Source organism: Culex quinquefasciatus, chromosome 3 (assembly GCF_015732765.1).
Source record: "Culex quinquefasciatus strain JHB chromosome 3, VPISU_Cqui_1.0_pri_paternal, whole genome shotgun sequence".
Lineage (NCBI taxonomy): Eukaryota > Metazoa > Arthropoda > Insecta > Diptera > Culicidae > Culex > Culex quinquefasciatus.
Window position 1 is genome coordinate 64202972 of NC_051863.1, and position 18359 is coordinate 64221330.

The following is an 18359-nucleotide window of genomic DNA, read 5'->3' on the forward strand; positions in this document are numbered from 1 at the left end:
ATTTATGAGGGTGGGTAGCAAACGGTTTCCGCTTGATGTGTGGGAATTTTCACGTTCTTTTGGAAATTGTCCTTTGGGAATTGTGGGCAGTTGCGTTTTGAGTCCTTTCGGTTTTAATTTGGCACCCTCGATTTATGCCATGCGGACCATGATTTATTAGTTGAGGGACAGAAATGTTAAAACGAGTAAAATGCTGTCAGCCAAGCGTGATAGTTGCATCGCCGGATGCATTTGGTTGAAAACGAACGTTAACAATCTCATAAATCGACAGTGTCAATGCATTTTTATTTAAAAAAATAACAATATTGTAATCAATCAATTGCAGAAAATGTTATTTCAAAATGAGCTAGGCTTTAACTTTCATATTTGTCATTTTTTTCTGATTTAGGCCAATCAACTATGCCTCTCAAGATAACTAAGCTTTGTATAGGACATAATTTTAAAAATCTGTACCATTAACCCTACATTTTGTGGGCTCATGAGAAAATTGTAAAAAATCCTACTACAGAACACCAATAAAAAACCAGTGTCCACCGCCAATACCGCCCCATAAAATCAATGACGGGGCACCGGAAGGTGACAGTTTTACGGCGTTCTTAATTGAAAATCAAAACTACCGATAAAATGCACCTCTCTCTCCCGATTCAGTGAGGTCTGCCGACCTTCTGGGTCACACCGTCGAAATTTTGCGGCCCAACTTCAAAGTGTGGGCCAAAGCCCACATGGGTGTCATCAGCAAAAAAAAGTGCAACCACGCCACGCCAGCCAGACAGGTGCGATAAATGAACAATAAAAATAATAATTAATATTCATAAAACCAACCCCGGACACTTTAAGCTTCCTTTTTTGCAGCGCATCAAGCGTTCAGAACCACGCTGAGGACAGGAAGCAAAAGGAGCAAAACTCAGTGTCTCAATGTCCAACAGTGCCATAAAGTATCGAAATTATTTGAAAGCTGATATCGATACCCACGAGACATTGCCACCGCTTAAGGACAGACTTGAAAACAGACAAAAAAAGGAGGAATCCGTTAAGGAAGAAACTACAAGAAACTGTCATCGAGCCCCTTTTTGTCGTCTTCGGCACAAGTATCGAATGCTATCGGTTCCCCTTTTCCTAATCGGTTTATTAAAGACCGGAAGATGTATCGATTTACTCTGATCGTCCACGTCTGGGATCATGACTCGCCACAGACAGCGGACCCGCGGGTCAAGAGCTTCGTCGGCGAAAGGGTAATGTTCCCGGTTGACATGCCAGCGTGGGACTTTGCTGTGGAAATTAATAAGGTTTTGAAGAAAATTTTACTAGAATAATATAATAGCTTGCCCCGACAAACTTCGTTCTGCCTTTTTTTTCGTTTGTTGACGTTTTAAGCTTTTTTGCCTATTCAGCCTCCTGTGATCAAAATTTGATTTCATGTAACTTTTCCCATACATTCTGCAGGTTTTCTGGAATCGGTTCCAGAGTGGTCAGAGTTGTCAGTTGTTGGCGTAAGAACCTTCCTTGGGCTTATACGAACCCAACGCAACAAAAAGCACCTCGATCCGACGCTCCGTATTGAACTGATTCGCGTTCGAACAAAACCGACGATTTTTTTATATATATTTCAGAAAATTGAAAAGCATTTTTTGCAATTCCGTCGTGAAACTACTTACTTTTCCTGTCATTCTTGAACGACGAAATAGCCTACTTTTCTGTACCAAAAATAACAGAATCGAATAGCAACACTTTTCTAAATAAATGCTGAAAAGTAACACTTTTCAGCACTGAAATGGGTGCTGAAAAGTTGAACTTTTCAGCACTTGTTTCGAAAAGTAACACGTTTCAACATTTTTTTGATTCAAACGATTTATTGACAAAATACATGAAAATTTGACATAAAATTTCACTCAATGGGTGTTTTTCGGAATTGCAAAAAATGTTGCATGGAACTCGTTGCAAAACTTGATTTTTTCAGCACTTTTCGTATTTATCCAACTCGGTGAACCTCGTTGGATAAATGTACGACTCGTGCTGAAAAATCCTCTTTTTGCAACTTGTTGCATAAACTACTATTATGCATCAAAACATGAATTTAAAAAATACGATTTGAAAATACGATTTAAAAATAAATATATTTAAATTGCAAGCAATGGTTTTCATTTAAATAAAAAAAGCAAAATTTATGCAATATTATAAAAATGTGTTGAAAAGAGCAAGTGTATTTCTATTAAAAATTAGTTTTTTTTTTGCCACAGAATTGAGGACAGGCGACAAAAAATACAATTCAATTTTCACCTACTACCTAATGAACTAACCAGCTCTGAAAATGCCATCTCAGAGTTTATTTTAGACAGTCTTAATGTATGAATCATTCAAAGCTGGGAATTCCCTAAATAGGTAGCTCTTGCATATTTGTTGGGCAACAGAAATTTCAACATTATGAAACGACCGGGATGCGTGGTGTAGAGTTAAGCGTGGTTGCCTCTCACCCAGTCGGCCTGGGTTCGATCCCAGAAGGTCCCGGTAGCAAATTTTGAGACGAGATTTGTCTGATCACGTCGAATGGGGAAGTAAATGTTGGCCCCGGTCTAACATGGAGGTCAGGTCGTTAGCTCAGTCCAGGTGTAGGAGTCGTCTTCCTGGGTCCTGTCTCGGTGGAGTCGGTGGTCGCTGGTTGCTCACAAACGAGGGGTAGTCAGTTCGAATCCCGCGGTGGATGGCAGCTTAGGTGTAAAAAGAGGTTTGCAATAGGGAAATGGCGTCACTATTTTTAGACCAAATTTTTCTCATCGAAACAGACTACTTTATCGACTTCATTTTGCTGGGCGAGATAGGACGCCGGCTATTTTTAGACGATGACTCAGCACTTTTCCACTCTTGCTCTTAAAAAAACAGATGGCAGCACGATGTAACGCCACGTCCCTATTGCCTCAAAAATCAAGTAGAGCGAATAATTTGATTTATTTTTTATACACAAATGGTACGTAAATATTCGAAAATCTGTAACTTTAAAAATTATTTTTTTGATGATTTGGTGTCTTCGGCAAAGTTGCAGGTATTGATGAGAACTATTCAGAAAAAATAGGTACACGAAAAAACAAATGATGCTTTATTAATGACCAATTCTTTTGTGACGGGACAACGTTTGTACGCTTATGTTTTCCGTTTTTTGCTGATAACTTTATCTGTGGGAAAAGGTACCAATATTTATACAAATATGGAAAGTACATTAAAATTCCAATAAGATTCACTCCAGCAAATTTAAAAACACAAAGTTTGAGTCAAGTGATATAGAAATGTAGCGTGACGGGACAACATCGTATAATTGGATCATTTTGATTTTTATACACAAAAGTGAAGAACTCTGCTCTTCTAGTAAGTTTTTGAAAAAAAACTTTTTCTACAGTTGTTTATGAAATTAAAAACGAAGATTTTGCTTCCTGGATCACCCAATATCGTCAAATTTTGTTGATTTCACTGGTACTTCTTTTTTTGACGGGACAACGCAGATATCGACGGCAACATTTCAAAAAACATCATGTAGATTTTGACACTTTCTGGGTTAATACATATTCTGAAATTCTCACCTCTCCACCAAAAATGAGCAAAAGTTACTTCAGTAAAAATCAAATTATTCGCTCTACAGCATTGCCTTGGCGTTCCCGATTTCGGGATTCCTACTCGAAACTAGGTGTCCGAAGGCTTGATTGTTGAGGCAATTGCAAACCTCTTTTTACACCTAAGCTTCCATCCACCCCGGGATTCAAACTGACGACCTTTGGATTGTGAGTCCAACTGCCTACCAGCGACTCCACCGGGACAGGATCCAGGGAGACGACTCCTACACCTGGACTGAGCTATCGACCTAACCTCTAGGTTAGACCGGGGCCAACATTTACTTCCCCATCCGACGGAAGGCGTGATCAGACAAATCTCGTCTCAAAATTTGCTCGAACCCAGGCCGACTGGGTGAGAGGCAATCACGCTTACCCCTACACCACGGTCCCGGCACTTCAGTAAAGTCTGTTTAATAATGATTTTTAATAAAGTAACATAAACAACATCTCTGGCATCAGCAGTGCCTGCTTATATAGCCCTGTCAACCTGTCAAACAAAAGACTACATGAACCTCGTGACCAAAAAAAGCATCATGAAAAAGACGCCATGTACATATGTCGACAAAAAGCGAATCATAACAAAACTTCCCCTCCGCTTGCAAAAAGCGCCATGTACATTCGGAGAAGAAAAACGAATCATAACAAAGGGTGATATAGACGTTGTTGATTTCAAAAGAAGTTATGTTTGTTTTTCTTAAATATAATGAAAAAAATAATGTTTTTTTTAAATATGGATGATCACGTATCAATAAAAGCAACGTTTTTCATTGTTTGTTATCATTAGAACATCTGCTTTTGCTTTTATATTAAAATGGGAATTGAAAAATTATGCTAAACTTTCGAATGCGTTTTTCTCAAAACGCATGGTTTGTACATGATGCTTTTTGAAATGTCGAATATTTGCAAAAGAGGGTTTTGTCGCGTTGTCCCGTCACGAAATGAAGCAATTGTGAAAATCTTTACTGACTAGTCAACTTTAACTAATTTGGGGTCGCTGAGCTCGAAAATGACTCCTAGAGTACTCCAAAGTATTCAGGGAATGTGCAATTCAAGATGGCGGGCAATATGGTGGTGCTAAAATATTTGATATTTTATAAAGAAATGTAACCAGCAATGAACAGGCCAAATTCAACTAACGGTTGCTAAACTTGAATATGAGCCCTAGAATATTCCAAAATACACTCAACCCCCGGTGGCTGGTCACTTTTTCGTTTGACACTTTTTTAGTTTGTACCCCATTGGATGGCCAAAGTCAAACTAAAAAGTGACGAACTGTCACTTTTTACACGGTGCTCACGCACACTATCAAAACAAACGTTCTGTAGTGTGTGTGAACTCCGTGTAAAAGGGGTGTCAAACTAAAAAGTGACCCGGTTCGTTTGACAACAGTTGGTGTCAAACCATCGGGGTTTGAGTGTACTCAGGGAATGTGCAATCCAAGATGGCGGCCAATATGGCGAAGCTAGAAAATTGAATTGCATTCCCTGAGTACTAAATTATTTATTTGTCACCGTCTTCGGCATTATGCCGCACAGACCGTTTTAAAGACTTTAGAATATAAAAAAAAAAACTTTAGAATATTGTAAGGCTTATGTTCGTGTTCAGCATGCCCAAGTTAATTAAATTTGACCTGTTGACATTTCTGTATAAAAAATCTCAATATTCTAGTTTCGCCATATTGAATTTCACATTTCCGCGATACTTTGAAATATTCAAGAGATCGCAAGAGGTGCATTTCGAGTTCAGCAATCCTAAATTAGTTAAACTTGACTAGTTGATTGAACTTAAAAATCCTTTTAAAGTGGGTTTTCCATTCAGCCGCCATCTTGAATATCTCGCTTCCCTTTGAGACTCAGGAAAATCAACAGGCAAATTTGGATTCAAGAGGGTCGATTTAGTCTAGATCGATCAAAAACTGGCCTGTTACACGAGTTGCTTCTAGACACGAGAAATGAGCAGCTTTTTTTGAAATCCGTGCCTTGACCAAAAAATTGGCGTGACGGGACAACGCAAACTTGCGTCAGTTGTAACTCTAATTCCTTTTGACCAGTTTTCGATTACAAATAAGCATGTTAAAGGGGGTTTCGAGTACAAAGAGAATTCAAAATATGATGCTAATCCGATTTTACGAACCATTGCAAACTAAACAATTGTAATTTTTCGTGACGGGACAACCAGCCCGGGAGCATGTTGACAGCTCCCATACAAACTGAGCGTACCCCGTTTTGTGGGCCCAGTGGGCCTAAGATGACGGCCTTCGATATTATCTAGCCAAACTTTTGAAAATGACGAATAGTTTAAATAAATATAGTTTTTGCTTTGTTTTGGTTTAAAATGACAAAATAAGCATTCTGGAATAATTTTCTTGAAAAACTTGTTTAGAGATACGCCACGTTCAAATATTAGTCCAGAACTCACGAAAACTGTCATCTTAGGGTCCGGTTGGGGACAACGCTTCCATATACCCACTTTTAAATATACCTACAGTATAGTTTTATACCTTCAGAATCTGATTTTGTCAATAAAATAGTCATTTTACTATAAAATTCCGTTTAGAATGATTAAATATCTGCATTCCACCCATTAATTTGAACAATTATTTTAAAAAGGTTGGGAAAATCAAAATTTCCAGCGTTTATACATTTTAAAACATCTGCTAACAGATATGTTTAGAATAGGAACTTTGGTGTGGAAATATGTTTTTTGTGTGGTTCAAATAGTTGGAAAACATGGAAAATTATCAGAACCATTCAAAGTTCAACTTGAAAAAAATGATTGCTTGGTAAACAAGTGCTAGAATCGGTATTATTTACTTTTTTTTACAAAAAAATAATTTCCCATATATATTTTTAATTTTTGAAATTATTTTAATTCAGAAGTATGCACCGAAATTTTGCCGACGAGTTATGATTTTTTTTTAAATAGAGATTCTTGTAAAACAATTAAATCTTGTACTTAACATTTTGTGACCTCAATTTTTATATAAATCGAATTTGCAATTGAAAAGTACTTTGCAATTTTGTGTAATCAAATTTACCGTTTTCATGTTATAGCCACTATTGACCTCATTCTTCTTTTTAAAAAATCCTCTATTACAAATCCCTGGAAGTAGGCTTGGAGCGCAAGCGTAATTCTCGTGCTTATTTTTGTACAGGAATTTTAGAATTTTTATTATTGAAGGCTGTTTTCGGCAATGGTTTGATTTAGTTTGAGACATGTATTGATTCTTATGTAAAATTGTTCGGGGAACGATGGTGATCAAATAAGATATATATAAATATAAGGAATGTGTGAAATCACGTTTTAAATCATAAACTGCAAAGAAAAAATGCCGGATTTTTTTTAGAAGAACCTATAAGCTACTGTGTTTTATATGTTTATAGGACCTATAAAAAAAACTCTAGAATTTTGAGGGTAGTCATTTAATTTTTAATGAATTACTTGATGAATTTGCAGGCCAAGGGTGAATGATATTGATGATACCTCTTCAGTTGACGCTCAGGTGAGGAACATCCTGGAAGGAGCGTCACTGACTACGTCCGTAGTCCTGTTAGATCATTCTTGATCAGGACAGTATAGCTCTGGTTCCTTGCAAGTGTCCTATTTTCTTACCTTCACGTTGGCTTGGTTTTCATGATGACCTAGCTGGTGGCCTGTGGAAACGGATCGTTAACCTTTGACCAGCGATGGTCAGAGTCGAGACGGCTAGAAGAAAGGGGCGCGTCAATGTGGGAAAGGGAAGTTATTTGTGATTGTAGACGGTATTGCTTTGATTCGCAGTATGTTGAGTCAATTGCTGTGGATGTACCTGAACGTCGCAGAACGGGGTTTCTCTCCTTTCCATTTCCAGCTACCATCTATCTCCTGTTTTTATTTTGCTCTACTGATTCGTACTTCTTCATTAATTCTTCTGTTTACCATTTGGTTTTGATTTTATTAACTCTTGATTCTCGTATCTCTCAATTCTTGTCACTCTTTTTATCTTTTTTTCCAAATAATGCTGCTTCAACGAATTTTGTGTTTTCTTTAAAAAAAAACCTTCCCGTAATGTACTAGTAATACCAAGTCTTTGTTGTCTCTATATTAACTATTGCCTATTCCTACATCTACTACATCAAGCTTATTCTTTTTATTTTTTAACATACAGTTATGATTCTCTTACTATTGCTTCTTTACAAAGTATATTCTCCTCTACTGTCTATTGTTTTCTAACAAGTGAGGTTCGAGCCCTTACTCAATTTATGGAATGATTGAAGGATTAACACAAATACTACTATTGTACTTTTGGTAAACTTTTGAATAACATGCTTAGGTCCAAAAACTTGTAACAAAACATCGCGACATAAGAAATATCGACAGATAAACCCGACTTAACATTAGGGAATATTTCAGGAGAAAACAAAACACAGTAAAATAACAATTAGTTTTTGAATTCAAACTAAAATAAAACAGTTTTTGCTTTAATGAAAATTGATAGGCACACTATAAATGATTAGGCGACTTACATCAAACCCTACGTAATGTACCACCCCCGGCCGAGTTAAAATGTGTAACCGGAAAATAAGGTGTGCATGCCTGGCACGAACACTCAAAGCGTGTTCTAGCGTGTTGCTCGTACTGACTCAGAGCAAGGGTGAGATGTAAGTGTAAGGGCAGTGCGTGTTCGTCTGGAACCTAGTGCATAAGATCGGTCAAGGCCCGTTCTTACACTGAAAATTGCGAATTGCGAATTACTTGATCAATTTCCTATAACATGCAACCAGAAGAAAGTCTCTTGGTCTGACAGTTGAAAATTTACGAGTAAAAGTATAAAAAGTTTTTAGAAAATCGTCAAAAAAGAGGGCGGTACCAAAGAAAGAGTGATGGTCCAACCGGCAACCAACTTGGGATTTCTGTTAACTATCGATAAATGAACGTTCCCTGCAAGTTTGGCCCAAATCGGTGATTTTCCAATTTCCCAAAATCCGTATTTTTTAATTTTCGGATTTTTAATCCACTACTTTTGAGCTATTGAGAAGTGTTGTTCTTAAATGTCTCAACTAACTGGATTTTGGTAAAAAATTAATAAGTAAATTGTGATATCAAATACCCTCTCTAGCACATGAACACCAGACTTTAAATTAACTGTAAGAAATGTTCAACATTCTCTTCAGGACTATTACTTTCATTCCACAAAACCTCTCCCGATAAGCAAAACGAAACAAAACCAGCATACTCAACAGTAATATAACACTAAATCCTCTTTTTGTGTGTTGTTTCTTGTAATGGGCCTTTCTTCTCCCAAAATCAAGATAGTAAAGTACTTTGCCGCCTTCGTTCCCCGCTTCGTTTAGCTTGAATAATTGTTGCGTAAATAAACCGCCACTCAAGTAGGGAGCTCTAGTTTCTTGGGGTTTTCTTGCAAAAATCGAATTAAGATTAAGTGCGGCGTCTTAATTTACACTTCAAAACAATAGGAGAGAAAATCATCGTCGCATTTTGATCTGGACTTAATTTTATTCATCAAAATGGAAACTTTTACAACAACTTCAAGTCTGTCTATCTCTATCAATTTCCTCCTTCCAAGCAGCAAATGATTTGTGCGCTTCGACGATGACACTCGGCCGCAACAACCTCAGCAATTAAAGTACGGTTACAGCTCATTTTTTGACTTTTTGGAATCGGGCTCGGAATCGGCGGCGGCGACACCCTCCTGGAACTGCTCGTACCGCTGCTCAAAGAACTTGAACACTGCATCCATGCACGAGTAGGACGTCATCTCGTGCTTGGTGTGACCTGGGGAAGAAATGAATATTCGGAAGGGGGAAATTATTAGCTCACTCTTGAGGCGGCATCTGAATGGCAATATGCAAATGCCGAGCAAAGCACGAGTGCCCGAGTGCTCACCTGCTGAGAAGCGCGGCAGGTCGTTCTTGGTTACGGTGAGCGTCTTGTCGAGTGGCTCCGACGAGGCAGCCCAGTTGCGGCCAATCTGCAAACAAGTACAATTACCCTAAATTAGCTCAAAATTCAATTACAAAGCGATTAGCGAAAAAAAAACCTCAATCAGCCCCTTCGGCACGAGCGACGCCGAGTGGACACTGTCGGTGAACCCGACGGCAAACACTTTGTCCTTGAAAAACTCCGGGAATCGCTGGGCCAACTCGACGGTCACCACCCCGCCGTAACTGTGCGCCACAATCGCAACCGACTCCGGGTTACTCGCGATGACGTACTGCTCGAAGGCGGACACGGCATGCTCGGTCGGGTTGCGGCTGCCCTTGATGGCTTTGCGGGTGCCACCGGACGTCCGGTAGTTGTCGTTGGTGTTGGTAAGGAGGACTTCGTAGCCCAACGAGCGGGCGCGCTCGATGTACGGGATCTGGGTGCCGCTGTCCAGGCTGTGGTTGATGATGAGGCTGGAAATTTAAAATGAGAGAGAAAGTTTACATTTGGGACTATCCATAAACCACGTGGATGCTTTTGTTGAAATCCCAAATTTGAAACGCCTCCAATTCCGGGTACTCAAAAAGTACCTGATTTCGAATTCTTGCCATTTTTTGGTCTGGGGGTGCGATTGGGTCATAAGCCCGTTGCAAATATTTGAAGTTCATGTCCTTCCAATCTGACCAAAGTGCACGTCTGTTTCAAGTTTTGAGGTTTTTTGAAACAATTTTCAAAGATTAAAGAAATATAAAAAATAAACAAAAATTTAATAAATTAATTACAAAAAGAATTTGTGCATATTAAATCGAATAAAATTCCTAACAAAGTTAAAAAAAACGATTATTTTATATTTAGTATATTAACAAAAATAAGAAATTTACAAAAAATAATATAGAAAAAAGGGATAAAAAATTCTGAAATTCCAGAAATTTACAAAAAAGAAATAAAGAAATTACAAAAAAAAAATTGGAAATTAAAGAAATTAATAAAATTTAAGAAATGTAAGAAATTTAAAAAAAATAAGAAATTTATGAAATTTATGAAATTGATCTAATCTAATCTAATCTAATCAGACCCTAGCGCAGCCAATCTTTCGAAGGGATCCTGGAGAGTGCCTTAGGTTAGACGACGCCTAGCACTCTTCTTGTCATTTATTAACGTTTGCAGTGCGCCATAGAGGAGAAAATCGTGACGTCAGGAATGAACTCAAATCACTCAAAGTTCATTTTGTGAGTGACTTTAACATTTTGGCCTAGTTTGACAGCTACCTCGTTCCCAGGTTTTCTGTGGGAGAGAAAAGGAGGCGAATACTTTATGAAAATCATACCTGTCAAAATTCCTAGCCTCAAAATTTTGTCGCGAGTTGCTTTTCTCCTCTATTGCATTGAAATGCATTGAAACATCACAAGCGTTAAAGCGGCCAGGCCTACTGCGTAATGCCGTATCGCAGAGATGACTCGTAATTGGGTTGAGTTTGAGCATTAAGTGTTCGAACAACAACACAATTCTGAATCGACAGGGGAGGAAGAAGCGTGGGGACACACCACCATACGCTCCGAGATTTGGTTGTATTCGTTGGGAGCACCATGCTAAGAAGGTTTGGTACTCCATGACCCTCTGGGATGGGACATTGTATTTCCACGAATGCCCTGGAAACTATTTGCCGTGGTTATAGCGCCACAACTCGCTCTCTGTAACAGTATTCCTAATTCCAGTCCACGCTCACCAAGTCGTCATGGCCTAGTGGTTAGCAATTTTGCTTACCAATCCAAAGGACGGAGGATCGAACCCCGCCTCGAGCGACTTTGATTTTTCGTTCATATTCATTATTTCAAATTTATGTGTTCTAAACTTTCTCGTTGGGAGCAGATAGGCATCGAACCCAGAACCATTCGCTTACAAAGCGAACACCGTAATCAGTCAGCCACGGCCGCTCCCTTTATGAAATTTATGAAATTTAAGACATTTAAGAAATTTAAGACATTTAAGAAATTTAAGACATTTAAGAAATTTAAGAAATTTAAAAAATTTAAGAAATTTAAGAAATTTAAGAAATTTTAGAAAATTTAAGAAACTTAAGAAATTTAAGAAATTTAAGAAATTTAAGAAATTTAAGAAATTTAAGAAATTTAAAAAATTTAAGAAATTTAAGAAATTAAAAAAATTAAAAAATTTTAGAAATTTCAGAAATTTTAGAAGTTTTAGAAATTTAAGAAATTTAAAAAAACCAAGAAAATCATAAAATTCAAGAAATTTAAAAAAGTCAAGAAAATTTAAAAAATTAAGATATTCAATAAATTAAGAAATTTACGAAATTTAAGCAAAATAAGAAAAATAAGAATTTTTAAAAAATCAAGAAATTCATAAAATTCAAGTTATATAAAAAAATCAAGAAAATTTTAAAAATTTAGAAATTCAAGAAAATTAAGAAATTGTAGAAAACAATTTATTCCAGAAATTAAAAAAAAACGAGAAATTGATAAAAACGTAAAAAGTTTTAGTTATTTTTTAAAAAGAAATTCAAAATTATTCGCAATTCGCAATTTTTAGTGCAAGAATACGCACTGCCCTTACATCTCCCCTTGCTCTGAGTCAGTTAGAGCAACACGCTAGAACAAGCTTTGAGCGTCCGTGCTGGGCATTCTGGGTACCGTCATCTGGGGCGAAGCGGGACATGTGTGACTTTGATCATTCAACATATTGAGTAAGGATTCGAAACTTACTTGCGGGAAAAAAGGTCGTAGATTAAAACAAAAGACAGTATAGGAAAGCATACTACATAAAGTTCGATACTAAAAGAATAATTGTAGTTTAAAGGAAAAAAGAGAAAGTAGTAAGAGTAAGTAGTTTAAAAATATCGAAAATAATTTATGAAAAAAGCAATGTGATAAAGTAGGACGAGATGATCGATTTGTCTTTAGAAGAAATAGTCATCCGCAAACAGATTGAATGAGACTAAAAGCTGACAATTTTCGAAGGAACTATTGCACAATTGTTTGCAATAATTTCTATCGTGTCTTCAAATAAATTGTGGTGGTGCGTTTTCCTGGTCACCCTGTTCTCCTCAATCACTGCGCCATTTAGAGAGAAACGTAATTCGAGTCACAAATACAAAAACAAAAAGCACGTGTAAATTCTCGCGGAAATAAAATTAGTTTATTAGCACGAAACTCGCTAGTTTTTCGATCGGTTCCATGTCCGGTTCTGACATCTGGTGACCGCGACGTGATATTTGGTGAAAGTTCAAATCGGGAACTTCGGACATTTTTGATCGCGCTCGGAATAGCTTTCGCACACTCTAATCTCAAAATGACTGACCCACCGAGTCGCCGTCGTTGAACTAGCGGAATTCTGGAAAAGTGATCCGAAAATGTGTTTCACTCAAGCGGAACCTCAGTTTCAACTTTCCCGGATAACAAACGACGAAACAAGAATTGGCATATCGTCGTGTAAGTTGACCAAACTGTCACCAGCCATATTGCGGATCTGGTTACCGAGCCCCCAGACAAATAAAAATACAAGACCGTCAAAGATGTGCACATCGGCCTAGACATCGGCCGATTTGGGAAATTAACGATACGCCACAAAATGTTTATGGCATTTTCCTGTGAACTAGGTATTACCTGCTGAATGACTTGGACAGGGTTCAGAAAAAAAGATGGGTGCAATCTCGAGAAGAACACGATGATCCTATCTTCGGAATAATCTGGCAAAACTCGGTACTCTCGCTCGAAGCAAGTAAGAATGAATCAAGCTTTTACATCAAGTTTAAAACACCAAGGATCTCGCAGGGCTTGACTAAAAGTAACGAACCAACAAGGACAAGACTAGTTGTATAGCAAAAGATGATTCATGAGCTAATAGCCAGTTTAGCAATCAAGAAAGTTCATAAAGGACGAACTTCACGGACACTGATCATTTAATAATCTCCCATGACGCAAAACAACATCTGTGCATTACAAGCTATTTTCCGAATTTTCCGACTTGGACTCTAACCAGTAAAGTCTGTGTTTGGGAAACGCAAGACCCCTCTCCCAACTCACCTCCTCGCCCACTGCCCGGCCCGAACCACGCCGCTGCCGTGTATCAGCACCAGCAGCTTCTTCGGCCGTTCCAGCCGCTCCTGGGTGCAAAAAACAAAGCTGGCCTCTTCCGGCGGGGCACCCTCCGGCAGAACCAACCGTTTCAGTCCGACCTTCTGCTCGAGCCGCTCGTAAACCCACTCCGTGATGTGCTCGCCCAGCGCCTCGTAGTGTTCCTGGTTCTCCGTGGCGTTCGTGTAGATGTTGAAATCGAAGCCCTTGTCGGTCAACTTGCCCGTTTCCGGATCAATCTGCCGGAGCTTCCCTTCTGCAAAAGAAATTCGATTAGACATTGTTGCCATCTCTTCGTGCACATCTCACCTTCGTCGAACCCGTAGCCGAAGCCCTCCAGCGTTTTGGGGTAGGTCTTGGTGCCGGACATTTTGTTGGTGGCGGAGGAAATTCCGGTCTGAAAGAGACGAGCAAAAGTCGAACGCATCAGGACGAGTGGTTCTTCTAAAACGCTGCAGCTACTGAAAAACGACAAGGACGACTAACAACAGCCACCAGAACTGAGGCAATTATGTAAATTGCACTGTTTTGATTGAGTAACATATCAAAGGGAGAGGCGCACAGTGTAAAATGTTGTTGTTGTGTTATTTACTTGCACTTTTTCTTATTTTGTGTTTGTCGCGTTGAATCGTTTGTTGATGTCGCGGCTTTAATTCGCGGTTTTTGTTGACATTCCGTTGCTGAACGGCGAATTGCACCCACCCGGCATTGACAGTAGTGGGTGGAAGTGGGTGCAATTGATCGGTTAAACTTTTGTCGATAGATGTCAGTGTGCAGCGCACTAGAGACATCTGTCATTTGAACTGCAAACTAGCTAGACTGCGCTAGGTGGCAGAAGGTGTTAAAAAGTGCCATCTCTTGAGAATATTTGGAATGCTACTGCATGAACAGACTCAACGCGCTGTGAACGTGCTCCATCATGGTGTCTAATGAAAAAATAAAAAAAAGATTTTGTCGCGATTCCGCTTTTGATTGATTTTGACTCAACTTCGAAAGATGGTAAAATAGTGGTTTTACCTGGAAGAATGTTACATATTTTTAGAAAGGTATTCGCATTACCTTTCCAAATGATTCAAAAGAGCTTTTTGGTAAATTGTAAGATCTGACAATCCAATAAAAAGTTATGAGCACTTAACGTGAAGACTTACATCATTGCTAAGGCTACCAACTCTTGCTGAGCAAAAATCCGTACACTTTGCCGAGGTTCCCCAGAATGACTCATTCCCCGAGAAGTGTTTTTCATTAGGATTGTACTTTATTTCAAAACGTGATATGTTTAGATTTCGTGAAGTTTCGCCTTTATTGTTATAACTGCTGACAAAATTTTAATTTTCCCTTAAAGTTGAATTTTGCCTGCTTTAAAGAAAGTTAAACTCTCTTGCCTGTCAGTACCGCTAACAAAAAAATGAAATTTCCCTTTTAAGTTGAATTTTCCCTTCTTTAAAGAAGGGAAAACTCTCTTGACCGTCAATACTGCTGACAAATGTTGAAAGCAGTGTTCCCATGAGCCTAAGCGGACGGCTAGGCTAGGCACATTTTTCTGGTTCATGTTTGCACCAACACCTCTCAAGCGCAATCGGTTCAGGCTCATCGTGCGCCGTGAGCCGGGGTTCATTTGGTTTGAACCAGGCGAGCATCGTACGTGCTAGCCTAAAATGAACCTTCGGCTTAAACCTGCGGTTGAACCTTTGCTTGTGTTGGTTGAACCGGCAGCTCGGTTATGGTGCACCCAGCCCGACCACCACGTATCCACCGACAGACGGTAGTGTGGGCCTCGTCGGAGCTCGTCAGTTAAAAACGCAACTCAAAATTCGTATGAGAATCTTTTTTTTCGTGACGGCTTTCGCGGTACACTCCCTCCAACTGTTCTAGAATAATATTTGAACACGGCGTATCTCTAAGCAAGTTTTTCAAGAAAAAGATTTCAGAATGCTTATTTCGTCGTTTTAAACCGAAACAAGGAAAAAACTATATTAATATAAACTATACGCCATTATCAAATGTTTGGCTAGATAATATCTAAGCTCGCTTGACGCTAACACAATAATTATTCACAGACAGCGTACACGATTGGCACTCCCTCCAATTGTCCTAGAATAATATTTGAACATGGCGTATCTCTAAACAAGTTTTTCAAGAAAAGGATTTAAAAATGCTTATTTCGTCGTTTTAAACCGAAACAAGGAAAAAACTATATTAATATAAACTATCCACCATTTTCAAATGTTTGGCTAAATAGTTCGCTTGACACTAACACAATAATAAATCACAGACAGTCTGTCTGGCACGAGTAAATGCATGTGAGCTCTATCGGGTAAAATGGGCTATTATAAACAATTTGAGGACTTTAATTATGTTCTTTTCTTGAAAATATTTTAATTCATTATTAAAATGATGGCAGTCCAATAGGTCTATTTCATTGTTAATAGATGTGTTAGAGATATGTGTAGAACAATTTGCATTGAAAACACTTAATTTATAATCCAATAAAAAAAACATTGCCACTTTACCCGCTCTGCCCCTGTTCGTACGGGATCAAGACGATGCCACAATACAGTTGAAAAAAAAAACGGTTGGTGGTGGTAGTGTACACAATTCTTCCTTGCTCACATTCTTGGCAAATTCTTTTTGAATTTTACGGTCATAGTGAAGATTACACATTTCACAATAACAATATGACACTGACATGAATTAAACTTATCTGTAAAATAACGTGCACAAAAATCCAACTAATAATTTAGAACACACAGAAGCACGGTCGAAAGACGGACAATTCGCAGGGGATATTTTGGCACGGACATTTCCAACAGTCGAGTTCGGTCTTTTTTCACAATAACTAATATTTATGCAACATGTTCACATTTGTTCATCCCGTACAAGAATGACGTAACACATAAAATTATATTTAAAATAAAAAATATCCTGTCCTTATCATGTAAAGTTGAATTTTAATTCAATTTTACCTAATGATGCACGTACACTTTTATCACCATTATTAGCGGAGCGTAATGAAAGAACGTTCCCTAATGACCAACTTTCAACTTCTTCCCTGTCTCCCTTCATTCGTACCGAAGGAAACCTAGCTCGAGCGAGCGCGATTGCTGGAAGGTTTAAGCCGAAGGTTCATTTTTGGTTCAAGTGGTTCACACTAGCGAGGTTAGCCTGGCTTGAACCAAGGCTCATGGTTCAGGGATTCAGGCTTAAGCCTCAAAAGAGAGGTTTGAGCCGAGCCAAGTTCAGCAATGAACCTAGCCTGAGCGGTTCATTTGGGAACACTGGTTGAAAGTACCCATTAAAGTTGAATTTCCCTTTTATAGAAGGGAAAACTCTTTTGACTTGTAATAACTGCAGCATGCTGAAACAAATTGAGTTTCCATCTAGCAGTTATCCTTAGTAAAAAGATTTTTAGAATGAAAAAAATCAATAATTGTCAGCAGTTTTAACAAGTCACGATGTCTTCTTTGAAGTGATTCTAATATTGAATAAATGTTGAAAATTTAATGTCATTATGCCTATGGGGTCCTAAAATGAAGCTTAGATTGTTGATATTATTATTTACATCGATAAAGCTTATTTTTCTGAGTACAATGACCCTTTGTACAATTTTGAAAAATTAACCTCGCGGTCCTTCTTGACAGAATTAGTACTACTTCACAGTTCTTTCCAAGGGGACCATAGTTAAGCCATCGAAAAAATTATGACTGGTCAACTTTTTTTTTGCACAAAATAAAAAAAAGTGATCACAAATGGGTTTAAGCGTGTTTTCAATCGTTGTACATCAAAATTTACAAAGGGCTTTAGGACCCTATTGACCATTATGCGACATTGTGCCAAATTACGATATGCCAAACGGCGTTATGCTAAATGGCATTATGCCAAATGGAAAACATAACATGTTTTCAAGGTACCAAATATGGGTCAGTGGGGAGTGGAATTTTGGGGAATGGGATAGAATCCTTTGCCTATATGACCCCATGTTATGAAAAAAAAAAAACAAAACCTGCCAAGTAAATGTTCAGATTAATTTAGGAATTTAAAATATAAAACAGTGTCGTATGAACAGTTTCTAAATTGCACTTTGCTATAAAAGTGTATATGACTTGCACGTTTTAAAAACATTCTCAAAATATACAGTGATTTGCTGAATCAAATCTTCAAGGTTTTCCATTTTTTAATGTTTAAAAGTTTGGAAATGACAAGTTTGCTGAGACGAATAATATCGCTCTGAGTGTTATCGCGAAAATAATTCGATCCTAAAATTAAGCTTTATATTGTTCAAAACGATGAAGCATTTTTTCTGACTACAAGGACCCTTGGTACAACCACAAAGGATTTAAAATGGATTTTTAAATCAATTTTGAAAAAATACCATTGTTGTTCCGAAAAAAGTAGTTTTGTCAATTTTATTTATTTTGCAAATGGTTTTAAGTCATGTTTTTTTACCGTTGTACATAAAAATTTACATAGAGCTTAGGATCCTATTGTTAATTCAGAGTTTCACAAGGTTTCACAAGCTTTAGATAGCCTTTGGATCTCTTATTGGATAAATATGTTTTGTAGGGTTGTCCAAATCTGGGCTTTCTCGGGGCTACCCCGGAAATTAAAGATTGACCCATCACTAAGCTTTGTATGAGAAAAATCGTCAAAATGTATCGAGAAAAGCAACTGTTTCAGTTTTTACCTGTGGAGGGCACACTAGTCGTCCAATCTTTATCAATTCTTAGATTTTGGACCTTCATTA

General features: G+C 38.0%; 1 protein-coding gene across 3 annotated transcripts; it reads right to left on the reverse strand.

Annotated features, from left to right (window-relative positions):
- Positions 1-9072: 9072 nt before the first annotated feature.
- Positions 9073-14308, reverse strand: LOC6042553 (FAM172 family protein homolog CG10038). 3 transcript variants are annotated; one of them, XM_001851976.2, is made up of 6 exons: positions 14211-14308; positions 13928-14015; positions 13568-13874; positions 9640-9997; positions 9486-9570; positions 9073-9374 (listed from the first exon to the last, which is right to left on the reverse strand). In XM_001851976.2, exons 2-6 carry the CDS (start codon positions 13986-13988, stop codon positions 9232-9234), a joined length of 954 nt encoding a protein of 317 aa, XP_001852027.2. In that variant the 5' UTR covers positions 13989-14015; positions 14211-14308; the 3' UTR covers positions 9073-9231. The 3 variants fall into 3 exon arrangements, with proteins under 3 accessions (XP_001852027.2, XP_038120963.1, XP_038120962.1); XM_038265035.1 differs by having other exon boundaries at positions 14181-14308; XM_038265034.1 differs by having other exon boundaries at positions 14105-14272.
- Positions 14309-18359: the final 4051 nt, after the last annotated feature.

Bases quoted from the DNA above. Each gene is read 5' to 3' on its own strand.
- LOC6042553 (XM_038265034.1), bottom strand. From the start codon at position 14,161: ATGTTACTCAATCAAAACAGTGCAATTTACATAATTGCCTCAGTTCTG. The intron at 9,998-13,567 runs GTGAGTTGGGAG...TTAAATTTCCAG, and splicing joins GCCGGGCAGTGGGCGAGGAG to CCTCATCATCAACCACAGCC. The intron at 9,571-9,639 runs GTTTTTTTTTCG...ACTTGTTTGCAG, and splicing joins TGCCGAAGGGGCTGATTGAG to ATTGGCCGCAACTGGGCTGC.